The sequence below is a fragment of the Hesperophylax consimilis genome, chromosome 10 (genome assembly GCF_061612785.1).
Source record: "Hesperophylax consimilis isolate HC1 chromosome 10, BYU_Hcon_1.0, whole genome shotgun sequence".
In the NCBI taxonomy this organism is placed as follows: domain Eukaryota; kingdom Metazoa; phylum Arthropoda; class Insecta; order Trichoptera; family Limnephilidae; genus Hesperophylax; species Hesperophylax consimilis.
Genome location: NC_142845.1, coordinates 3,677,163 through 3,704,861, shown reverse-complemented (window position 1 = coordinate 3,704,861; position 27,699 = coordinate 3,677,163). Strand labels below are relative to the sequence as shown.

Here is a 27,699-nt window from a genome sequence, read left to right as displayed (position 1 = left end):
CTTTGGTCTTACTATTGTTGAACGGCTATAAATACGTGTCATACTTGCAAACTGATTGTACCCAAAATAAAGACTAATCATGTTTACCGTTGAAATTGTGCAAATATATAATAATCACATTACAGTATGTATATAAAAAATAGTGTCGTGGGTTTGTTTCCTAAATTTAAAAAATTGATCATTGAAATCATAAGATCACTGAAATCATAAGATTTGTAAGTAGGTACTTAAATACCTACCTACCTAATTATAAACTATATATTTTATATGGTTCCATGATAACTCAACACAGTGACGATTCAACACACTTTTAAAAAGTGATATAAAGTCATTAAAAACGATGAAAAAAAATTTTAACTTAACCTAACCTACTTAACCCAGTTAATAAAGTTTTTGTTTCATCACTTTCCATGACTTTATATAACTTTTTAAAGATGTGATGAATTATCATTATGATGATTTATCCGGTCACCATTTTATACAGCATTTCTTTTTATTTCAGTAAGCAATTATATAATTTATCCAAAAACAGTCACTATCTCAGTGATAACGTTTTCTAAGTTTTAAAATGGGTATTCCGGCAATTTTGTTGAACTACAACACTCTTTTAAGGAAAATTAATATCTTTAAATTGTCGGAAAGAATGATTTTTACTGACTTAGTATTTCAATAAAAAATCTGAATGATTTATCTGTTAGTCCATAATTGCTTGCATTGATAAACTTTCGTATTTCACTACGTAATACTAGAAGTCAGAATTTATTTCAGTACAGAAATTCTGGGACTAACTTCCAGGTGTATTCCTCATTGCCTTGTGCAGGGAAATAATTATATGTCAGTGGACATCTTCAATAATTTATCACTTAATAAAAATAAAAGAGTGTTCCTGAGACAGTTTAGTTATGTCTAATAAATATGTACCTACTGTACAATTTTTACTATTCATATCTATAAGTCCTAAAAAGAGCGTTAATAAATAAAATTATCTTCACTCAGGTAGGTACCATAAAATTGAAAAAAATGCGAACAAAGGAGTTTGTCACATAACCGGAGCATATCATGGCCGTGCTATGACCGAACCACGAATTACGGGAAAGGAACAAAGCAACGCTGGCAGCGTATCGTGCCGTTTTCGGTTGCTTCGTACCTTTCCCATAATTCGCGGCTCGGTCATAGCACAGTCATGGTATGCTCCGGTTATGTGGGCAGACTACTTAACTATCCCGCAGCCAAGTGGGGGAGTAGGTAGTACCCATAATTAATACCCTCCTTATATTAGCTTAAATACTTTACATATAGTTTTCGTATTTTACGTATTTCTGTGCAAATACGTAAGTTACCATTAATAATTGAGTGAATAATTGGGATTTCTATAGTTTAACCACTTAATACTCGTTTATTTTTAACAAAAATGAAACTAAAAACATCAGGCTATTTTATTTTTTATAAAGAGTTAACACAATTTAAAATTGACCAGTTCAAAAAAAAACAAAACAGAAGCAATAAAAAATGTAAAAAACTTATACAGGGTGTATCGGCACTAACCCGACAAACTTTAACCAGCTATTCCTTAGCACATTTGGAGTAAAAAATGTTATGTACACTTTGCTGTCCGGTAACATTTTTTTTCTTTTAAAAACAAAAAATAAATAAAATTTCCACACTCCGCTACTGCCCACAGTATAGGGGTAAAATAATTGGCAACGCCGCGCTACTGTCATCTCTTTCACACATATTCTGTCTCAAGTCCCGTGTGGTTCCCGCCACCCCGTCTCGTATCAGTGGTCAGTGCTGTTTTGGGAGTTCGCATGTCATCAAGTTTCTAGTTTCGTTTTTGTTTTGTTATCTAAGTTTTTACTGTTGAAATATGCCCCTCAATTATCCACCTGCCGAGCAAGCAGATATTGTTTTTGTTTATGGATTTTGCAATGGAAATTCACGAGCAGCCGTAAGGGAGTATCGCATGAGGTTTCCTGGAAGACGCGTCCCACACCATGCTACCTTTGTCCAGGTTTGTACCCTATCAATTGTTTATTGAAACTATTTACATTCATTGATAATGCCAAAAAGCGCTTTTGAAATTTAAACTGGGAACATTAAAAACATAACAAGGGGCCACCAACTTTAAAAATGTAAATTGTACTTTAGGTGATTTGTGTTCAGTGGTCACTAAACGGCGTTTTAAAAAGTTAATTAATTTTAATCTCTAATAAATGCATCATTCACTGCAATTGAATTCACTCCCTTTCTCACCATGGGATTATTTAAATTACTTGAATTCAATTTCACCCCTGTGAATCCAAGATATCAACCGTACCTAGTTAAGAAAATTATAATTTAAAACACTTTGTTATACATTTTACTATAAAAAAATGAAATAAATGAAGAGAAAACGTAAGTTTTCTGATATGTGCCTAAAATAAGTGTTCTTTAAAAATAAAATGAGTGAAAAAGCCCGCGATTGTTTATTTGACATTATTACTGAGCTGAATAATAAAAGCAGTTGTTATTTGTTGTTTTGTTTCAGATGTATCAACAATTGCGTGACTGTGGCATCGGACGGATTGAAGGCGCCGGCGGAGGACACAACATCGTTCCTGTGGCAGTTGAGGAGAGAATCCTGAACTTAATTACCGAAGACCCCACGCTGTCCGTGCGTCGGGTCGCTCTGATGATAGGACACAGGGAACACATGGCGGTATGGAGAGTTCTGAAGAAGCACGGGCTCAAACCTTTTCACTATAGGCGCTGCCAAGGCCTCATGGAGAATGACCACTTTTCCAGAGTCGTGTACTGCAGAAGAATGCTGCATAATGTCATAAGAGATGCAGACTTCATGAAAAACATATTGTTTACCGACGAAGCACAGTTCACTAAAACAGGAGTGCTAAATGTGCACAACTTGCACCATTGGGCTGAACAAAACCCCAAGCTTGTTCGGGAGTCGTCGAGCCAGGACAGATTTTCCATCAACATGTGGGCAGGAATCCTGGGAAATCAAATACTCGGTCCAATCGAGTTGCCTCCCAGACTAAATGGACCGATGTATTTGGAGTTCTTACAAGTGCAACTGGGCGAGATTCTGGAAGATGTGAACCTCGAATTACTACGGAGAATGTGGTTCCAGCACGATGGAGCCCCACCACACTATTCGATTGCCGTGCGGAACTACTTGGATGTCGAGTTTCCTGGTCGTTGGATAGGCCGTGGAAGTCCGGCCATTGCTTGGCCACCAAGATCACCCGACCTGACCCCCCTGGATTACTACCTGTGGGGGGCTCTCAAGGAAAAAGTGTATGCTAAGCCAATAGCCTCAAGAGAGCAACTGCTCGAACGAGTGATGGAAGCCGCTGCAGAAATTAAAGCAAATCCTGCAAACTTAAATAATCAAAATATAACAAGACTACACGCTTGCATCGAAAATAATGGTAGTCACTTCGAACAAATGCTCCAATAAAAAAATTAACATAAACTACATGTCCGCATTTTCATTTATTATTTATTGGTAAAATTCTCACAATGTCATTCATTTACACATCAATATTACCTACATATCAATATTTAATAAAATCTGTAGAAGAGTATGCCCGTCGGCATTCAACAAGTTTTTCGACAAGTGTGTCGAAAAGCGTCTTCTCTCTTTCCTACACACTAAATATTAATGGTTAAAAATGAGACGACTGATGCTTGTAAGCGCGCCAATACGTAAAAACAACGAAACTCGAATAAGAATTGCCAGGTGGGTTTTTTAATCGCTTTAATCTGACTTTAAACAATAATTAAACACGTAAAAATTATTTAATATAATATTACAGTACAGTACTTTGAACCTTCGCAATAAATTTATTTGATTTTAAGTTTAGTTTGTAGAACTCCATTTCAATTTAGAGATTTTTTTTATTTTAACAGTCTTATTAAAAAATTTATAAAAACAGTGTGTTTATAAACAAGTTCTGCTAGTTGTAATTATTATTACGCGTGACAGCTGTTTCACCTTCTGACGGCATTATCAAACTTTGGTAAAGCCACTTACAGACGACGTAAGTGATAACTTTCTTTTTTTATTATTCTGGCTTTATTGATTTCCGAGTAAATTGTCGTAAATTATTATTTGCTAATCCCAATATTATTTGCTAATGCTAATAATTAAGTGAAATTTTAAACAATGCAATAATAGGATTATTGCATTGTTAATTTCACTTAATGTCGTTGGTATTTCCAACTGATGACTCAGGGGTTTATTTCCCTGAATAATTAAGTATTTTGGGGTCTAATTATTATGCATTTCATTACATCCGATAATTTAAACAATTTTTATGTTGAATTGGGGTAAGTTTTATGGCTAAGGGAAGGAGTGGAAGGTGAGGAAGTACCTGGATATTCAGATCTGGTCACCAAATACGGCTAGTCATTTCAAGCAACGTTTAAATTCTAAACCTGGATATTCAGATCTGGTCACCAAATACGGCTAGTCATTTCAAGCAACGTTTAAATTCTGAACCTGGATATTCAGATCTGGTCACCAAATACGGCTAGTCATTTCAAGTAACGTTTAAATTCTAAACCTGGATATTCAGATCTGGTCACCAAATACGGCTAGTCATTTCAAGCAACGTTTAAATTCTGAACCTGGATATTCAGATCTGGTCACCAAATACGGCTAGTCATTTCAAGCAACGTTTAAATTCTAAACCTGGATATTCAGATCTGGTCACCAAATACGGCTAGTCATTTCAAGCAACGTTTAAATTCTGAACCTGGATATTCAGATCTGGTCACCAAATACGGCTAGTCATTTCAAGCAACGTTTAAATTCTAAACCTGGATATTCAGATCTGGTCACCAAATACGGCTAGTCATTTCAAGCAACGTTTAAATTCTGAACCTGGATATTCAGATCTGGTCACCAAATACGGCTAGTCATTTCAAGCAACGTTTAAATTCTGAATTAATTAATCAATTACGAAAAAGCGTGGGGTTAAGAATATTTTTTTTAAATTATAGTTGTAATTTATTGTCGATTTTTTAAAAAAATTGCGATATTTTAAATAAAATTTAATAATTATTGTTTAAATAAATTAGCAATCTGGCAGCATTCATTTGCAGGTGGTCAATCCAATGCAGTCATGACGTTTGTGTGAGTGCTTTCCTTTGTCTCAGTGTGTTGCGCAGCAGTTTTATATGAACCGTTTTTTGATTCATCGGGATTGTTTTTAAAACTATACATTCTTTGTACCTTCAAATTAGTGGAAATAAACTTAAGTGTGTCAAGCTGCTCGTTATATTCCGGTAATTCTGGAAGGCTTTTAACATAAGCAATAATATTCATAAATCACATTCCGCGAAGTTGTAAATAACTAAATTTATTAAAAAATATACGTTGTAGGATAGCCTAGCAAGTAACATTTTGACAGAGCACTTACGGTGATTTAAAAAACAACGGCGCTGTTCAAATAATCCAATTATTATTATTGATAAGTACCTAAGTGAGGAAAATTGTTTTTAAAAGTGCTCAGAATTATTGGACTTCGATTATAAATTCAGGAAATCTACTAATTAGTTTCTTAGTTTCAAAATTAGACTATTTAATACGTGAAACGCGTAAGAGGTGAAACCAAAGCATTCCAGAGGTGAAACAATTTAGATACAAAAATAAAACTGATGTGTACAATACAAGAAGACAATCAGTGATTCGCATACGAAAAATGTGAATAATCATTATTGTTAAATAAAATATTTCTTTTCTGGTACTGGATTATGTAATACGGGCTTCGTTCGCAGCAACACGCGAGAGTTGCGATGTTGCTTTCAAATTTTGACAAAGGATAAAACAGTGGTGACATGTGGTGAAAATATGTTTAATTAATTTTTTATTAAAAAAAAACGTTACCGGACAGCAAAGTGCACATAACATTTTTTACTCCAAATGTGCTAAGGAATAGCTGGTTAAAGTTTGTCGGGTTAGTGCCGATACACCCTGTATATTCAAAAAAATAAAACAAGACTAACTACAATAAAAAATAAAAACAATAAAAAAATCTGGCGAGAGCAGTTCGTTTGTTTATAAAAGTCCGCTCGTTCAAAAGCATAAAGTGGTTAAAAGCCCATAAGACAGAAAAATGCATGGGGTCGTCGGAAGACCCACTTGGTACAGACGTTTTGTTTGGCATCTTGGCCTGTCAAGAGTTAAGAAAGTCCAAATAAACATGACGATTCGCAATTGAAAAACGATTCTTTACCATTAAAACAGACAACATCTTGAAACGGAAACAGAAAGTACAAACAAATTTACAGACAGACGAAATACGAAACGGTCGAGTTAAAACAGGACTTCATTACGCTCAGCCAATGATGGCAGTAGTAGCAATTCAAATATTTACTGTCGTAATAATAGTTATTCGTAACCTGAGAATATTTCCATGACTTCAAAAATGTTGCCAGTTCGGTACTGAGCATGATCTGCAAATTCAACTTCGCGTCGTTTGACGTCGCACTGTCACCTAAATCATAAAGTTAAGATAAAGGTTTACGTGTGTGTATTTATGGAAAGTCATTTAGCGTTTTGTTTGTTCAAACAGTAGTTTAATTGTTTAGTGGTTCATATAAAGAAGCCTCCTGAGAGATTCTTATCTCAAAATAACCTCGAAATATTGCACTGCATTATAATTTATAATAATCGCTTTTTGGGCAGATTCATAACCGGTAAATTTTACTTTTTTTCTATTTCAGAACATTTATAAAATTTACAGCTGGGTATCATTATACATGTTGTCCGGAAATTAGTGGTACAAGCGGGAAACTGACGAGCCTTTGAAATCGAGTTTTATCGAATACCTTTTTTTATTTGAGTTTCGTTTTCTAGTAAATCGATTCCGAAGTTGGAATGTTTTTGGATAATTTTTAAAAAAATCAGTTGCTCTCCGTGTATCTAGGCATATTTTGCATCAATGAAGAGAGACTCAAAAGAAAAATGCTATTGATTCTTAAAAGAGTTTTATAATATACATTACAAAAACATACCAGATTAATACATATAGGAACTACTATGTAAGATTGATGGTGACCGGATAAATCATCAAAATGATAATTCATCACATCTTTAAAAAGTTATATAAAGTGATCAAACAAAAACTCTACTAACTGGGTTAAGTAGGTTAGGTTAGGTCAATTTTTTTTTCATCCTTTTTAATGACTGAAAGGTGTGTTGAATAGTCACTGTGTTGAGTTATCGTGGAACCATTATTTAAAAAAACAAACAAACAACTTACCAAAACATCTTGGGACGTGGATTTTTGGTGTGTCATAGCGACTATAGCCACGCTCATGATGACTCTCATGCCATAAGCCACTGTCAGACACACAAACATCAACAGGGCCTGGACATGGCGGACTCCGTATCCTAACTCTGAAAAAAACAAACAAACTACCTTAAGACGAACCTTAATGCTAAATAGTGATTTTCGAATAATCTTTATAACGAATTGGTCCATATTATGAATACCAAATATAGGCATTAGATAAATTTACACTTTTCCTATCGTTTCCCTTGATTAGAATTCAAATAAACACTATATAAAATGTAAATAAATCACACATGGTATTACACAAAGAGGTCAACCTCCTTCTAACTTGAACTTGTTTTTGCATGACTGTAAACAAACATCATCCTATTGCCAATGCGAACACATCGAAAGGGTAAAACAAATAAAATACCTAGGAGTTATTATTGATACACACTTACAATGGACTGAACACATTAATTTTATCACTAATAAACGAGTCTTGCACCTAATAAAATCCATCAAAAACATTTTTCCACCAACAATACTCAGATCAATATATTTTGCACTGTGTCAATCCATTGCCACTTATGGAATATTAGCTTGGGGAAGCGCTACAAACAGAACAATTGACCCAATTCAAAAAGTTCAAAAGGCAATAATAAAACTCATACTGCAAGTACCATTCTACACAGACTCAAACAAAATCTTCAAAACTCTAGACGTCATGTCAATAAGACAACTTTACGCCAAAACTGCTCTCCTATATCTCATCCATAATAATCTTCATATTACAAATCAACCAAAAGCCATAATAAAAACCAGGTCATCAACAAATAAAACACTGAACATTCCGATAACACACACCACACACGGACAAAGACACTTTCAATACTACGCAACCAAACTTTTCAACAGTATGCCCATTACTTTGAAACAATTAATTACTACAAATACATCTACAAACTTTCTCAAAAAACATATCGTTGCCTGGATAAAAAAATCAAGATATTCACTTTATTCAAAAGATTATAATTCCAAACCAAACATAACCAAAATATGATAAGTAAAATTAAATATTATACACGTTCTTCAAGAATTATCCAAAAATACATACACTCACATATAAATGTGTGTTTTCATGTTTCAATATATGTCTGTGAAAAAAAAAAATAATAATAACTTTCTACTACAACACATAAATACCTGTCACACTCAATCACAAACACGTTAACACCTCAGCACAGGTTCTCCTAGTGAGGTGTTCACGTAACATACAATATCACCCACACACAGTTTTACCTATATCAACCTATGTTCTTTATTTTTTATACCTTTGTTCTGTACTTTTTTCTCTGTACTACAATATAAACCACTGTAATCATTTGTAAAATGTGTATTCAAGAATAGACATAAATAAATAAATAAATGTAAACTAATAAAAAATGTATTTATATCTACATACTATTTCGTCTTGTTTCTATGAATGTCACACTGTGTTATTTGACCGTAGCCACTGTGGTCCGGTATTTATATCAGTTGATTTTTAGCTCGGCTTTGTTGGAATCTCGAGCTTAGCGGGCCTTGGAACATAATTATCAAATTTTATTTGATTAATTATTATATTTGACAATTTATTAACTACAAATAATCAGTATTGCCGTGGTGCAAGACCACAGTTTAGAATTTAACCGTTGCTTGAAGTGGTTTAAGGCGAAGCTTAATGCCAAATCACTATTTTTTATTAATCTTTATAACGAATTCTTGTACATTATGAATACCAAAAAATATGCTTTATATAAATTGAAGATTTTCCTATCGTTTCGCTTGAGTAGAATACAAATAAAAAATAAATTACTCAATAAATATATAAATGTATTTATTCAATATAAATATATGAATGCATATCTAAAACAAATTTAATAATATTTAATAAGATAGAGTGTGCTGAAGTAGGCATTTTCTTCTATAATTTATACTGATTCAGAGAAAATGTTCTGCTGTTGCTAAAAAAAATATGTTGCGCTAATGATATCTTATATTACTTGTGTCTCTATTTGTGTATCTTGTGTCTCTTGGCTCTCTTGTGTCTCTTGTGTCTCTTGTGTCTCTTGTGTCTCTTGTGTCTCTCGTGTCTCTGTGTCTCTTTTGCCTTTTGCCTCCCTTCGTACTATTTGTCATTTGAGTGAGTTATTATATAATTTTTATTTGTTTTTGTTTTCGTTTTTAATCTTTATTTAGATGTATGCAAATGAATGTATTCTATATCTGAGTAGATTTTCGTAATTGTATGCACTTTTTGTATATTAACTGAGTTTTGTATAACTATACTATATTCACTTACTAACCATCACTTACTAACCATCACTTACTAACCATCCTGACTAAAAAATACACAACGCCTTGGTTGTGCAAATGTGTCTGAATGGAGTAATATTTCAAGAAGTAATAGTTTCGTACAATTTTTTCGTAAGCGATTAAGAAAATTATAAAAACAGTTATACAAAAAAAATTTCATTGTAGTTTGTGACATAAAATTCCACAAAGGCAAAGCCTGTGCGTGGGGATTATGTAATTATTATCACAACTCTATGATAAGAATAAAGCATGTAATTAAGGTGTAAATTTTCTTTGAAAATAAATAAATAATATAAAATTAACATATAAAAGAGAAAAGTAAATTAAATAAAAACAAAAATAACGTAAAATTTAACATTATAAGTTTTAAACCAGACATAAAAATTGGGTACCCTTTTTTAGAAGAAAAAGTTTTATAAACGGATCTAAATATTGTGCCGTTGGTTATATCAACAACAAAACTGATGTAAGTAAATACTACGACAGTTGACTTGAAAGAAAAATGTCTTAGCCAAAATTTGATTTATTTTTTTATAATATGTAGTTAACGTTCTGATAAAACGTGGTCTCTTCAAGGGTTTTCTGTAGTTAATAATTGTACATTTCAGGGATAGTAAAATTAATATTTCTTTGGGCTAATCTGGTTTTGCAATGGGGTACTGCATATGCACAAGTGCCATATCTACAAGCACGTGTAAATAAATGTTAGACATTGAGAGCTATACGTTTGTTTTAGGTCTAAAATATCACTTTCTTGCATCATTTGTCTGGAGGGGTAAGTTTTGATTTTATTATTTATATATTTTTTTTATATGTGTTTATTCAGTTTTTTTTTTATTTGTACATTATTTTCTCTTACTTAGATCTTACAAAACTGATCAATCAGTTTAATTGTATATTGTAATTTGATCTTGACAATTGATTTTTGTAATTTTCTATAGGTTTTATGTGATTATCTTAGGTTCCACCCAACCAATTATTCCAAAGGAAATGTATGAATGAACTAGTGCATTGTAATCAAGTTTCATGATATTTATATTTACTATGTTAATTATTTCTTTAAATACATGCATTAAGACCGATTGTAGACATGACAAAATCAACTATTTTCGACACACACGAACTCTGTTGTTCATTTCCAAAACAATATTTTTTCTAACTAGAATTTATTTTAAAAACGTTTGCCTGAAAACAGTAAGATGGCGGTAATGTAAATCTTCGTTATAAAAGTTATGAATTTCAGTTACCAGATGGCACTATTTTTTTTGTATTATTTATTTAATTAGTTTATACTACGTTAGAATATAAACGAATATATACAAGGTAACATTTAATTTAATTGTATGTATTTTAATATTTTTACAGAAAGCCTGACATTTCATTTTATATTATTATTATTTCTTCATATATCTTTAGTCCTGATTTTCCATATTATGACATGTATGATGATGTATGTGCCCATTTCTTAATTATGTATATCTCTATTAAAAACATTTTGGCATTTGGTTTTACATAGTATTTTTATAGTGAATAGCTCACAAGAGTCCCAACTGCTCCGGTCTGGAGCCAGTGAGACTATGGCATCCCCAATTGGGGTATGTTGTTTGGCTGAAGGTAAGTGGGTAAGGGAAGGAGTTTTCTTTCTTAAATTATAGTATAAAAAATATTAAATTAACTTTAAAAAATGGAAAAATATAATACCAATAATTTATCGTTTAGTTTTGTTAAATAAACGTATCCAAAGTTTTATAATCTGCATTTTAAAAACAAGAACAATTAGTGTTTATGAAAAAATTAAACTACGAACCTATTTTATTTATTTTTTAGTTTTTTTTTTCGTACGTTTAAAGAAAACCCCTTCAGGTATTTTTTGACGATATTCAGCCTTTAATAGTATTTTTTTAAACGCACGTATTACGGTCTGAAAAAGGTCATATTTTCGATTTGATTTTGATAATTACTAAGCCTATGTTAATTTAAAAAATGTATAAAAAAAAATTTACTTATTGAAAACACTATCATTATCGATTTGCTTAATAATATTATCATTATTTTAAATTAATAAAAAACTACACTCGGCCTTAAGTATTAACCTCATGCATCAGTTTATTTACAGTTTTTTTTTTATTTAGTTGGTGCATTTCAGTTGACAATTTGTGTTAACACCTACGTACTTAACGTGTTTTTTTCTGGTTATCAAGAGATCACTCTTCAAAGCTTGAGTTAGTTGTCGGATTACAATTAACATTGTGAAACTTCAGATTAAAATTAGTTTTAGGAGCTGACTTTCGAGTGTTATAGAAAGGGAAAAAATAATAATATCATAATTTTAAGTTAGAAGATTTTTATCTGGCTCACTTGACAATAGCAATACATTTGTTAGCTTTATTGGTTGCGACTTTGTACGTTTTCCTTTAACTGTTATTGCAGTATCGTCTGCAAATGAGAAAATTCTATCAGATATATCAATATTATTTAAGCATTAAGAAGGAGTAGAGGCCCTTATACAGTTCCTTGTGGGACACTGTGTGTATCGAGATTTTTTTATTCTAACGAAAAAATATCGTACGAAACTAACCTTTCGGAGCCCCTCCTTCTAAAGCATTATATGCACAGTCTTCTTTGCAGAAGGGTTTTTCTTTTCGATCCATTCCAATATATTATTACACTCACACTATTTGTTAAAAGTATCAAAATCAGAATTTACAATAGTCACACGATAGTTTAAATTAATTTATTCAATCTTATAATATTATTTACTGATTGAGTCTTTTGTTTTAAAAAATTGGAACACAAAGCAAATCTCTCCTCAATTTGGGATTTTTTAAGTATTTAATTATTTCAAAAAATGCCATCTATCTAGGATCTGTCTTCGAATCGAATTTCTCTGCACATGTGTGACATGATATTACCCGAAGATTTAAGTATTACTTAGCTAATTATTATTTTAATGCATCCCTCACATCGTATGCAATAAAGAAGACTAAAACATGGACGCGTTTTGATTAAATAGGTGGTTGTGTAGGGTGGCCACAAAGTTTCAGGAATTCGTTATAAACTGGCAGATGGAAGGTATCCAGTTGTTACCCAATAGATGCATCAGAAATTCTGTGGCGAAAGCTGCACGCGATACGCCCGCACACTTTTAATTTCGGCAGCACGATGTCATTTCTTAAGCTCGGTTTTTTGTAAAACCACCCGTATGTGGAACGAACTGTCTTTCTAGGTGTAGTTCTCCTGTTCAAAGCCAGAGAAACTCTTGTAAAGTGCACATGACAACAGTGTAATCCAATCTGACGGATACATAAAGAACATTAAAAAGCTTTCCTATAATAATATCTAAACACATGTTTAGATGTTAACACTCAACAGATAATAATTATTGATAACAGAAGATAATCCCCGATAGCAACAGATAATCTAATTAGTAAATGAAACCTATTTTGATTTCATTAAATAAGACTTTATCTTATATTTATTTAATGTTTTTGTTATACATGCAAAGTTACAAACTTTTTTAATTGAAATTATTAAGAAAGGGTACACAAATTATCAATAATATGGTACATAACATTGTTATTTACTAATTTCATTACCCAGTTATTAGAGATATATTCTCGGGTCTAACTGGGGAGCTACTCTATTTACTTATGCTTATAAATAATAAAGGTGTATGTACATGTAGTAGGTATATCTAGTTACAAAAAAATTACAGTAAGTATTATCTAAAATATTACAAATATTCGACAGTATAAGAATCAGTAAAATACACACAAAATATAAAAGGATATTAAAGAATATATTTGAAAATCATCGGTAAATTTTGCAAATGTTCACTTTTATGCTCAATCAGCAAAACATTGAAATGAATAATATTGTTATATTATGTATTTATGTGTAATGTAATTTTTAAAATGTATTTAATTTTGTTATTTCTTGTCCAAATAAGGATCCAATCGAGCTTCAAATTGGTTTTTATTAGTAGAATCGATGACATGTTGTGGAGGTTTGTTCCAAGCATCACTAGGTACTGTATTTGCAAGGAAGTGTTTCCTAGGATTGGATGCAAAAGGTCTTTTATTAAAAAAAAATTGTGTCCACGGAGATTTATATTTTTGTTGGTGGAGAAGTTTTCTTGGATGCCAGGACAACTATAATGTCCAGATAAAACTTTTAAAGTCTTACACAAGTCACTCCTTTCTCTTCATATTGCCTGTCTTTCAAGCGCACGGTATTTTTTTTAAAGTTTAGTTTGTTTATAAATCGTTAAATAGTTTCGAGTCTAGGAATACGTAGTGGTGTTGTGTAGCTGTCGTGTTGCATCTAGGTACATATATGTTCCCTGATGTCTTAGGTCTTACACTTGAGAACTTCGGATTCTTTAAAAATGTAAAATTATTGTTTAGTTATCATTGCTTTTCTTCCAAGAGCGAGATTACTCTAAAAAAATGTCACATTAACATTTTTTACTACAAATAAGGTACCTATTTAACGGAATCCATGCAGGAATCGCTGGTTAAAGTTTTCAGGTCCTTCCTACCACTTGGAATGACCGTGTTTCTACTTAGTAGGGTAGTTTTCTCAAGACATAAAATACTCTCATAACTTTTTAGTTAAGAATTTTCTCGGAATTTCATTAAGAAGACACAATCAACACACATGTCATACTAGAACCAATAGAACCTAATCTCTCCTCACCGCCGTAAATTGCCCGAGAAGGCAAACAATCATTTTATTTCAATTCATTCCATGACGTGCGTTAATATTTGAAGAACTCACCGAGGAGTTTAAAATGTTATATCTAAAAACCGCAAATTCCCTTATTATTTTTGTAACTGGATAGTTCTCACGTAAGTGAGAACATCTGTAAAACCCCAGTATAAATAAATAAATAAATAAAAGTTATGCATTATTACGAAATTATCTAATTTATTGCATGGAACAATTGTATGCTGGAAGTTACTGGTTTTGTTTAATTACGTTTGCTAGAGGTACCATATATTTAAAAGCGTTTACTGCTGTGAACCGATGTGGGACGTTTGGGTTGCTTCTCAGGTCCATAGCGTGGTTCAACCCTCCAGAATTTAGAGTAAAACTGCATTCGGCCTTGCCGCTATGTGTTGGTAATAACCCGCACAGCGGACTCCCACATGAATTCCACGGCTCTCTGACCTAAAGTCTACCCTCTACCCTCCACACAGCATCCCCAAAGATGACATAGGACCTGAGGGAAATTATTTTCTTTAAGGCCTCCTGTGTGGAATTAATATAAAAATAAGTAAAAAAGTGCCGAGTTCTCCCAACTCAAGGGCCGTCCCGCTATGTGTTCCCGTTTCCCTTTCTGTTTAGTCTCTCCCCCCTCTTTTTCCCCCTCGTCCGTAGTTAATCATTCCTTTTATGGGCATGATTTTTACGTTATCGCATACTTCTGTTTATCGTCGATCATCATATGAGGTGATCCTTCTGATTGCACATGACTAAGGCATGTTTTACACTATATTGCTGCGTGATCAATGTGGTGGTGTATCCTCTATGATTTGTAGTCGTAGGGATGCTTAATTAACGGAGGATATGGGCAACTCATAGCAATGTACAAAGTTATCTGTGCACCGTGCAGTCGGGGATGTCGCTAATGTAATATACTAATTTAATGTGAATACCATGCAAGATTCCCACATGATTCCAACCGTTTGAAGCTAGTGAAATTATTGCACTTATTGATATGTTGTGAGTTATGGGGGGGAGGTAAGAGGAAGGTTGGCTAGTACCTGGCTATTCAGATCTGGTCATCAAACAGTTTAATAATCCTTTGGGAGATCAAGTTTTCGAGGGATCAACTGGCAGAGGAATCAACTGCCGGAGGATCAAGCGTCATGGAATCATATTATTATGGTCAAAATTTATTTACCATTTATTTTGTTCTTTTGACTGCTAATTTTTTGTTGTTATTTGGGAAATGTCTAGAACGCTAGCCATACGGTATCAGTGATTAATAGTGCCATTATGGTCAAATGTTTTTTGCAATAATATTTATTTAATTACAGTTGGGAATTTTCCTTCTAGAGTAAACACATAAGAATACCTATTTGGGCACCTTTTTCACACGATCATTGTTTAACCTTTTTAAAACCGGCGCAATCCAGATTTTTTTGTGTATATTTCGTGATTCAGCTAATATCTTTCTACGTTATCTACTATATATATGGGTGTAATCACCGTTTTTAAATATCCAATTTTTCCACAATGTCATAAATAAAAATATTCTCATAAAAAAAGTTACTACGTACTTCCTTCGAATAATAGAATCCTTCTTTGCTAGGTATGATATAGGTACTTCATACTTAGTAGGTACCTATATATTTTGTTTTACTGCATGGGATATTTCTGAAGTGACTTTCACTTTTCAAAGTAATAGGAGTTTAGAGAAAGGTGTTCAGTTTAGTTTATTAGTGGATAATAATTGATCTGTTAGAAAAACTTCGGATCCAAGTATATATGTATGTAGTTGATCGATGACCTTTAGGATTTTTTTCTGGAATATCATAAAATAATACACATAAATAATAATAATACATACATTATAATACACATATTTCACTTTATTACTACAACAAACATAATAACAGAACTTGAATAGAATTTTCACAGAACTTAAAAACTAGCTTTGAAATTTGATGAATTGTTCAATTTCTGTGAAACTGGCCCTTAGTACTTATCTTTTTAAATCAAACAAGAATCGTGCAATATTCTGAGTTACAAAAATAGGTAGTAGATACATATGCTCAAAATAAGAAGAAAAAAAACTAAAACAAAAAATATTATTGAATATTCATCATTCTCTTTCATCAAAAAATGTCTGAATGCATTGTTATTTGGCCAGGGTGGAAAATTCTTCTAACTTTCCTCACTTTTGAGGATCCGGATCATCACACTCTCACTTCGTCAAGAGACGATATTCATAGTTCTCCCATACAAGGAATGCTGATACCCAACCACAACATGTTTTTTCCAGCCCAATCACCAACCACTTCGTCAAGAGACGATATTCATAGTTCTCCCATACAAGGAATGCTGATACCCAACCACAACATGTTTTTTCCAGCCCAATCACCAACCACTTCGTCAAGAGACGATATTCATAGTTCTCCCATACACGGAATGCTGATACCCAACCACAACATGTTTTTTCCAGCCCAATCACCAACCACTACAAGTTTCTTGTGCCCAATCTCCAACCACCACACGTTTTTTTTTCCAGCCCAATCACCAACCACAATAAGTTTTTCCCACCCTATCTCCAACCACAACAAGTTTCTCCTACCCCTCCTACCCTATCTCCAACCACAGCATGTTTTTTCCAGCCCAATCACCAACCACTACAAGTTTCTTGTGCCCAATCTCCAACCACAATAAGTTTCTCCCACCCTATCTCCAACCACAACATGAGTTTTCCAGCCCAATCACCAACCACAATAAGTTTCTCCCGCCCTATCACCAATCACAACAAGTTTCTCACACCCAATCTCCAATCTCTAACTAAAAATTTTCTCCTACTCAACTCCAACCACAACAAGTTTCTTTATCCAACCATAAAAAGTTTATCTTAACCAATATCAATAGACTGTAAAATAGGGTGATGGTCAGTCCTGGGAAAGCCGCTACATACTTGCTTATGATGGGCCTGGTCCTAGGGTGCGAGTTTGCTGCTTCGCTCGGGTATCCAAGGGATAGATAAGTCGGGGTTCAATGATGTGCAGAGTCAAACAAGCTCCAGGGTAGAAGCAGGCAAAAAGCAGTCAGGGAGGGAGAAAAATCGCGAAGAGAGCAGTTGGTGAGTGTTGTCCGAAGTCCGTGACTGATAGTACCGAGGTTACTGATTGGAAAAAGGCCAGCGCACCTGTATTTATTTCGGACCCCCACTCCTGGTCCCGGAGGAGTGGCGAGTCAATGTGCGAACCCTATTCGTGTGGTGCGAATGTTTGGCGTGTTGCATCATCGGCGTAGCTGATGACATCATCATTTACAAAATGCTCCTCTTTACCATCTTTCACCCGACCCAAACTACTTTCTTCCAGCATGTTTATTAAAATATGAAATAAAGATACAAAAATATGAGTGGGTCCCTGGCCCGACCAATATCAGGGGAATCATAAATATCTTTCTAAAAACTAAATGTACATTATTGTTTAATCATGTATTCTGCAAAGAGAATCCGGCCTTTCCATCTGTATTATTTACATTGTAATACCTTGGGCCGAACTCTCATAAACTAATCCTAAACATAACAAAGACAATAATATTCTTCAGCTTCATGTCCATAGTTTCACTTTAATATAAGCGCCGCTTCTCATTGGTCCGCCAGGTGAACCAACCTGAGGTGGCCACCCATCAATCCGCCATACTCGCAGTGAGGGGAAGAAGCAGGCCGGGGGAAAGTGAGGCTCAGGTGTTGAATCTCAATGTAAATATAAACCTCACACCACCCCCCACACCTCGTTTCACCTCGCTGAGCGGTGTTCAATGGCATGGAAAATAGAAAACGAAGATGGTTGTGGAAGAACATCTTCGTCTTCGATTTCTCCAACAACTTGTCCGGTACAGGCCCAATATCCAACCACTACAAGTTTCTCAAGTTTGTCATGTCTTAATAATGATTGTATTATTTATATAGCGCCGTTTTTGTGAGAAAATCACCTCAGTATCCAAAGCACTAGAGGACATGTCACAGGCATACCAGGCTTTATTTCTACCTCTAGCGATGAATATTGATGTGTCAAGCCGCTCACTGTTACCTCTATTTCATTATTCACTCTATGCTCTGTTTCAAAAGCAAAATAAATAAATTTAAAAAAACATTGGAATGGGATATTATTTAAAATTGAATAAAAGCTGTTGTTTTACTGGGTTTATTCATTTAATATATTTCATAAAACATGAAATCTATATCTTGTACAATAATATGTGTTTGTAATTTTAATATAATAATACAAATAATTTACAAGTCTATATCGAGCCATAACCACAAAAGAACTCAAGAATCATGATCACTAACAAAATTACAGGCAAAGAATGCAAGATGTAAGGCCGCTTTCAGACATAAGTTTTTCTCGTAAATAGCTTAGAACTTACAGCCTTCTCACAGCTTACGAAATCAGTTTGATAAGTTGAGACGCTTACCTTAAGAAATGGTACCTAAACACACCGACGCGAGATGTCAAAAATTAAAACAGGTTTCCTTAGGTTTTTTATCCTTTGAAAACTAGTTTTTTTAATGAAATAAAATTTGATTAGGATAAGTGGATAAGTACATTATTATCTTCCGAAAACAATATAAAAAATAAAACTCAAATAAGCACTAGCTATCAAGAAAACGAAAGTAAACAGAAAGAAAATTTTCCAATTCCAAAAAACAAAGAGATATAATTTATTTTCCAGGTGGAAAAAGGCTTTCTGAAAACGAGCAACCTTCTTTTTAATTATCGATCCAATCCTTTCTAATCTCAATGTTTCTGTTTATAACATGATGTATTTGAATTTGCAGTCGGTTGCTAACATCTGGTTGTCATTCGGATAAAATTAAAGAACTCCATTCAATTCTACCCAATTTCGCCGTTAACGGAACAAAAGCGCGTGGAGAATTGTTTATCTCAAGCCAACTTCTATTCCAAAACTTTATTTGTGTCTTTTCGTCTATATTGACAAAATTGCGAAAATTCGGCAGCAGAAAATCGTTGTTTACAAGAAGCCATCTTACCGCAAATAAAATGACAGGTGTAGCGGTCGCTGTCAGCATTTACGTGAGTTTAACTTCCGAACAACTTCCGTGAGCATAAATTACCATAAGTTGGATGCATATTATAAGTAAATTCACCTGTGAATAATTCATCAAAAACTAATTTAAGTCGTAAATTTTACTTACGAGTGTAAAGCTAGCATAAGTACGTTAATTATCAAGAGGAAAGGGATGCTAACATGGATTGGGCATGTAGAGAGGATGAACAGATAATGGAGTGTCGGGAAAATATATTAAGTGCAAGTGGATGGTTGAACTCGGAGACTTAAAAGAAATAAATACATATTTATTATGTAGTTATTTACGTTTTTTTTACAATAATCCCTATATTCTTTTGATAAGTTATGGCTTGATATAATTCATTTAAAGGCACAATGTCATGGAACTATATTTAATATATATAATAATATAAAATATGTATCATTTGGCACTACTGTTACAATGTTATTAGCTAATATAATTCATATCTTACAAATTAAATGATTTGTATAAATAGATTATGGAAGTGATTTGTTAACAATGAAGATGATATATTTATGTAATACAAAGCAATTATTATTGTAACTATTTATAGATAAATGTTTTTACATCTTTGTACACTATTCAATATTTATTTATCTACGTTTTTTATAGTGGTTTTATAATTATATTTTAGTGTGATTTTGAGGTGATTTAATTAACTACAAGGTGGCGCAAAAGTCATCACTCAATTTCCTAATACTCTAGTCATGATGACTTTTGATGACTCCGATGATCTTTCGATAGGGTGATGACTTTTGCGCCAATGTTATATTTATAAACATTAAAATACGTACACGAATATTGCTCTAAATTGTAAATTAGGTGTTTGTCTATCATAAAAATTTAAGCTTTTTTAATGCCCTTTACAAGTGTTTTTGTTATACTTTGACTTTAGATAATAGGAATTGCTGTAAATGAAAAATTAATATAAATGTCCAGTTTGATGTTTCTCCCTACAAAACAGTATTTTTCAGCCTTCAGTAATATTTTAATTTAATTACAGGTTCATAATAATATTTTTATAAATTGTTCAGAGAAGGCATCAGTTCTACTGTATGTGTTGGGAAGAAGAATGATAAAGACTTTATTAAATGATGATTAACACACTTCGGGCGGGAAAGGTAGTTCTATCCGTTCGGTCGATTGATGCTTAACGGCAGGAAGGGTAGTTCTACCTTTGCGCCGGCCTCATTTCAATGGCAGAAAAGACGGAATTGTTCAATGTTTTTATATTAATATTATACACCAATCTCTCTGTAAAGGTCCCAACTATATGTACATAATTATCGAATCGTAATGCAAGTCTTCTTTTATATATATATATATATATCTTCGTACCTTTCGCTTACATCGGTATTTCAACAAAAGGATGGTATATTATTTGTTATTATAATAATTCAATTCCTGGAATGAGGATTTCTATGACCGTGAAACCTAATTTGAATCCTCTATCTCTGTTCCGAACCCACTGAACTCCTATGTGCAAGGGTGCCAGAGATGTTGGGCGTATTTAAAGAAAGCAGGTATGGGCAAATACCGATAGGCTGACCGTAATAAACATATTAAAAGGTTAATTGAGTTGCGTTTAAAATAATATTCGATTTTAACCTAGTACTTTTATAGCTTGAGTATGCTGAAATTTATTAGTAGAAATTTTTATTAAAATATTTTAATTCTTTTCGAAGACATAGCAATTCAAAACAAATTGAAGAAATTCATATTAAGCGTAGTGCCAGTGCAAATAATACTTGCCAGAAATGTGTTTAAACATAGTTTCCTTTTGATGAAATATTCTTCCATACAAAATACAAGAATTTGAAGATGGGGAAGACTTCATACTTTTAAATACATATAATTTTGAGACCTTTACAAAGAGATCGACATAAAATTATTCCAGTAGAACTGGCGTAAAAGGTAGAACTACCCTTCCCATAGGAAGTCTGTGAAAATAAAATTTAACCATTAATTAAAAGTTAAAATATTAACTAACTTAAATAATTTGTGATGATTACTCTTTAAAAGTTTATCAACTTTGTATAAAAATTAAAATAGGATATTTCTATGTCTTCATTTAAAACATCAACTAAATAAACTAAAAGATATGTACATAGAACGAAACATTTGTAATTTTAACAATACTGACCGAATGTATAAGTTTAAAAATTAAAATATAAATGTGCTTAGTCAAACATGTGCTGGATTCACTAACTACGTACATATTAGGAGTTGTAAAGATCTACAAATAATAATGTTTTCTTAAGGAATATCACCATAAAGGAAGCCACTGTCGTCAGTACAACACATTTATAATTTAAAATTATTGCCTCTTTAAATCATTATTTTTAGATTATACATATTAGTGATGCAACCATAAATATATGAAACAAGAAGGGTATATAATATTTCGTCAGTTAACTTGTTGAACGTCGGAGTAGGAAAAAGTCAAAATAAAATTCAAATAAATAAAAAAAATTCAAATAAATAAAAATAAACTAAAATACTATGAATATAATAATAAATAAATAAAATAATTAAAACAAATAAAAAAAATAATCTCCCATTTGGAAGACAACTCCATGCTGTTTGTAGTGGGGAACTTTATTAAAAATTGTCAACACGATTCTTCATTCTGGATAAATTAAACCCGCCTAAATATATACTGCTGTCGTTGACATCTTGAAAGACCGCAATCTCACATTGATAGTAGAAAGCATAGATATACCACTCACGTAGACAACAGTTTGGTTTTACAGAGAAAAAAGAAACACATTCATCTATTAAAATCATAGACATTATGTTTAATATTGCTGATATCTATGCTTACAACCATGTACAGATTATGTTACAAACCGCGCTAAGTTCGACATTCCAACCAAACCGAGCTCAAAATCAAATGATGTACCTGGCCATAGTCTTAAAAAATCTTAACCACGTAATTTTTAATAGCCTTCATTTTGATAACAAAACGCTTACAAAAAAAATTGCATCACTAGTTTAAAATATAACGTAGATCTCAGAATAACAAATAATTATATAATAATTTTCAAACAACTAATTGCAAATTCACTTTGTAGCGTCATATTGAAAATAAATAAAATAATTTCACTTCCAAAGTTTGCATTAACCTGTTAACCGGGCGGGACGTATAAATAAACGTAAACAGTATCGGGTAGGACGTATGAATACGTCCTTGAAATATATGTTGCGCCCTGGAACGAGCGGGATGTATATTTTCGAGAATATCACACGGAAATTGAGTTTTTAATTTTTAAATATTTAAATTTTGTTAATTCAATGTTTCTCTTTTATCTGTGTGCTTTTATTTTTGTTCTGTAATTATAACCTTTTTTATATTTTTTGTAATCTTTATAATTATTTGTAAATATTCTATTTTTTAATTCAATGTTTTCACTTTTTTTGATGCATAAATAAAAAAAAATAAAAATATGAAATTACGTCCACCGGGCGTGACGTATTGATACGTCCTAGTGAAGGAGTTCGCGCCCGTTATATGCTTCGTAATTCAAAACTGAACTCCCCGGTTAACAGGTTAATCATTATTCACGAAAACTTCAAATACAATAATGTGTACTTTTCTAAATAGAAATAAGTTTGTATAATAATTATTGCTACTATGATAATAAAATGTACATTTATTTATGTAAATAAATCCTATTCTTAACGTAAGGAAGACATTAATTTACAGTTGGAAGATCGCAAATACGTATATGTATCATCAAAAGTTACAAAACGGAACATATAATTGTGTATCATCAAAAGTTACAAAACGGAACATATAATTATGTATCATCAAAAGTTACAAAACGGAACATAAAATTATTCATCATCAAAAGTTACAAAACGGAACATATAATTGTGTATCATCAAAAGTTACAAAACGGAACATATAATTATGTATAATAAAAACAAACAACTACACAAGGAAGGCAGTTATTTACAATAATAATTATAAGATCTCAAAATAATTCAATTTTTAAAAAAAGTGTATTGCTTCATAAACTTCAGAGTAACATACAAAAATGAGAAGGACAATAATGTAAATAATAATCTATTTTATCATAATTTTTAATTAAAGAAAGCTGCAAAATAATTTTTAATATCCAGAGTAATTATTTTTTATATAATTATCAGTGTTTTTTAGCCATATTGGTGATATATAAAAAAAGCCTTTTAATGCTCAACTCTAAATTGGCAAGAGTTTATAACAGTAGCTGCAATGGCAATACCTTTTTTGTACTTTGAGCATTAGTTTTATAAATCACATTATAAACATTGTTTATACATTTTATAATATCTTTATCTTTACAAAATTAACTTTAATAACCAGAAATATAAATACATATGTCTTGTCTCTATCAATGATAACAAGCCAAAAGTGGATATTTTCGGCAAATATGGCATTGTTATATTAAAAACTTATCACCTTTTGTTTCATATTTGTGATAATAATTTGCTGCCCTTTTGAATGGCGGATTTAAGGTATTAATTTTTTTTTATATTTAAATATATATAAAATGTCATCTACTAAAATACTAAAGGAAGATCAATTTATCTTAAACAGAAAAAAATACTTTTCTAATACATAAATTGTAAATGATTGCATAAAATTTATTTAAAGTCAATTTAGTAACCTAGTAATATTGTGAAAAATATGTCCAGTCAACATTCGGTGGGGGGAGTTTATTGAAAACCGACAAGGATCAAAACCTGTTGACTGTGGATGGGACACCGGTCTCTTGCATACTAAAATTGATGAATTTTTTAAAGTGATACTAACCCTTATGTACAAAAGAACTGTATGAAGAATAAGTTCAGAATCGCTTTCGCTAAATATTGCTTTAGAAAATACTTTTTATTTGATGTATGCACTTTATGCTATCTACAATTTTTCAGCATATCATTTTTTCTCAAGGTCACAAACGTCATCACAGTCAACAGGTCAAACACAAATTAAAGTAATTTTATTTAATATAATATCCAAATGTGTTAGAATTCAAGCAACTATGATGTAAATGTTAAGCCTATTTACAGCCTCCATAGGGCAGAGGTTAAGAAAGTTGACTTTGGATTCATATTGGTTTTGGGCAATAATCCCTAAACGTACATGCACTAAAATATCTTACAAATTATGTTGTTAGGAGATTCAGAGGAAGATAAATGCAGGAAATAATTTCCTAAATGTCATGAAAGTTTACATTTTATAATAACTATAAATAATAATAATTAACAGGTAAAGATATTTATGGCATATTTTTGTAGCTGTTCGCTTAGTACCCCATTCACTTCACACAATGTTTCCAAAAAAATATACTTGGATTAATAATATACAACAACATACAACATTTCACAATCCCAAACAAGATATTTAACCCTCGGCCATGCGTGTGCGTGGCAAATCGGCTGCACTTCTCAAGGTGACTTTATTTGAATTTTTTGCTCTGAGGCACTCAGTATCCTCAAGTTACTCATTAAGATGAGAGGTGTGACGGGATCACTCAGTTCAGTGACAAATTTGACGACCTCAAGGAAGATGGATCTTGCAGTAATGTAAGTTTAGGTACCTAGAAAATTGACTACTGTCCTATTTTTTTTTAATTTATTTATTTTTGTCTTGCCTAAGTGCTGTTACAGTTACAGTTTACCATTTTCCATTCATTAGTGTTCAAAAAGTAAGTTTTCCAAATCAGTAATTAACAAAAAAAGTTTGATTTTTTTAACTGATCCTTCAAATTATTTTTCACCTGTAAACTGATTATTATCAAATTTTTTAAATATTTTTTTAAGCTCTTCTAAGATAAGATAAGATAATTCCCTTGTAATTCATAAATAAAAAATGTGAAATTTGGCCTAACAAATAACAAAACAAATTTTTCAAAAAAGCAATTTCAAAAGTGCGCATGCCCGAGGATTAAATTCATCTTCCCAAATATTTTTTTTTTTTTATAGTGAATACCTCACAAGAGTCCCAACTGCTCCCGTCTGGAGCCAGTGAGACTATGGCATCCCCAATTGGGGGATGTTGTGAGGCTGAAGGTAAGTGGGGAAGGGAAAGAGGAAGGTGGGGAAGTACCTGGCTATTCAGATCTAGTCACTAAACACGGCTAAAGCCATTTGGAGCAACGTTTCAATTCTGAATGGTGGTCTTACACCAGGGCGATACTGGTAGTATCTTCCACTCTTCCAAATATGGGATTCTATAAAATTTTTTCAAAAAGTCACCGAATTCACATCTGAAATTCTCAACACATATATTATTTTACAAACTTTTCATAATTTAAAATTGGCCTACTTGAATATTATGGTAGTCTTGTTCTTTTTACAGCTGCTCAAAATCTTTGTTTATTAATAATAAATTGTGTATCTACCACTTGACACAAACTCTTGAGTTTTTCATAAATAACTCTTCAGCTCTGTAGTAGGAAGTTCCAACAGCTTTCCTCTTATCCCATTTACCACCAATTATCTCCTTTCTTTCTCTTCAAACCCACATAATGTTAAAATTTTGTACACCAATCTCCAAAAATCCTTTGGATTTAAATCAATTTTTCAACTTCCCTTAGTTCATTTATCTATAATTGGAGTTCTATTCTCTAACTGTTATCCTAACTGGATCCAACTTCAAATCTTTAGATTTCCTTTGCAAGAGCATCAGAAAGATAGATCAACATAAGAGAAACCAGAAAAGCAATCAGATTACTTCATCCTTTGTATCTCCTTCAAGTCCACCAGGAGTAGAGAGGTGAATTACATCATGGATTGGACTATCTTCGTTATGACAGTTCCTGATACAGCCCCTGTTCGTCCTGCCCGTCGCTCACCCCGCGCATGTTAAGCTGTCGTATCACACGCTCCAGGAAGAGTGCAGTCTCACCGGTCGCGGAGAACTGGCCACGCTCTGTACGGTGTTCTATACCGCTCCATGTGACCACATCTTCACGCCCTGTGGTCACAGAGCGGCCGATGGTGAAGACGAGCCGACGCTCCCAGGCTATCGACAGCAAGTTGAGGACCTGAAGAAAATGGTGATATTAATTCCAAACAAATACATAATTGACAATGTAGACAATGCGGAGTTGAATGATTTGTGGCTCGTTTAAGAGGTTCTATATTTGATACACTTATGAGTAATCTTTGGAAGTCTCTGTGGTTGACGGTTCTTCTTTATTTAATTCATATGAAGTTTCTCAGAGTGGAGCATAGAACAGATTAAAGGTTGACATCGGATTGGCAGCGCCTCGCCTCGTAGTCTAGCTTGTCCGAGGCGATGCTGTTAGGATATTGATTAGTGTGCGTTGCAGTATGGAGTTCATACAAAAAATTCTAAACAGCTGAGGAAATGCTGATCTGGTGATGAGTGATGTGTGATGCGATAAACTTTAAAAATCATTTTCAGAGTTGATTTTACCCATTTGAATGGTCTTTTAAGTGGATCTTGGAGTTTAGATTATCTAACAAAACAAAATGGGGTCATTTTAAAGATATCGTCGCGTTTTTATAGGGTAAAAATGCTTCCTTTTTTTATGTTAATACCGCAGAAGAGTCACAACTGCTTCCAAACGTCTGGAGCCAGTGAAACTAATTGGGCTATGTTGTGAGGTTGAAGTTTGTAGGGTGGGGAAGAAGATGGGGAAGAGGAAAGTACCTGGAAGATCTGACACAACTAAAGCCATATCAAGCGACGTTTCAAATTTGAATAGTGGTCATACACCAGGGGCGATACCGAGTATCTTCCACTCTGGAATGTGCCGCAAATATACTTTATATTATTTTAAATGATTAAATTGTGAAATAACAAGATCAATCAAATACAATGTATGTGCGCACACCGGGATTTGAACCCGCGACCTTCGGTTTGCTAGGCGAGAGCCTTACCCCTCGACCACGGAGTCATGAAGACTATCATGCAAATTATAAAAAGGCATTTCATTTCCAAATTGTAATGTGACTTTATACACAACTATACTGTAAAAATATCTTCAAAATAAATACGTATAAACAAACTATCCTGCAATTTGAAACAAATAATAAATTAAACAAAGGACAAATTACGCACCCTTCTTCCTTGTTGGTTATCCGGCAAATAGCACTGACGAGGGAACCCCACGGCGTAGTAGGGCCGGCCCGGAGCTGGGTGCTCCGCCCCTTGCACCCCTGATACAACACTAAGCACACACAACATGATATACAACCAAAACAGATACAAGACAGTTCACACAACATACAATT

At 32.9% G+C, this 27,699-nt stretch overlaps 2 protein-coding genes across 2 annotated transcripts in view; both read right to left on the bottom strand.

Annotated features, from left to right (window-relative positions):
* Positions 1-12,345, bottom strand: part of LOC149420198 (putative inorganic phosphate cotransporter) — a 93,151-nt gene extending 80,806 nt beyond the window's left edge. Inside the window, exons 1-2 of the mRNA XM_089636316.1 lie at positions 12,217-12,345; positions 7,269-7,405 (exon numbers count right to left, since the gene is read on the bottom strand). Coding sequence (XP_089492442.1) covers positions 7,269-7,405; positions 12,217-12,289 — 210 coding nt within the window. The 5' untranslated portion in view covers positions 12,290-12,345. The remainder of the gene's footprint in view (positions 1-7,268; positions 7,406-12,216) is intronic.
* Positions 12,346-23,323: 10,978 nt separating this feature from the next.
* The window catches only part of dx (deltex E3 ubiquitin ligase), a 29,738-nt gene continuing 25,362 nt past the window's right edge, over positions 23,324-27,699 (bottom strand). The window contains exons 10-11 of the mRNA XM_089636456.1: positions 27,527-27,635; positions 23,324-26,483 (exon numbers count right to left, since the gene is read on the bottom strand). Of these exons, the coding sequence (XP_089492582.1) occupies positions 26,244-26,483; positions 27,527-27,635 (349 nt within the window). The 3' untranslated portion in view covers positions 23,324-26,243. The remainder of the gene's footprint in view (positions 26,484-27,526; positions 27,636-27,699) is intronic.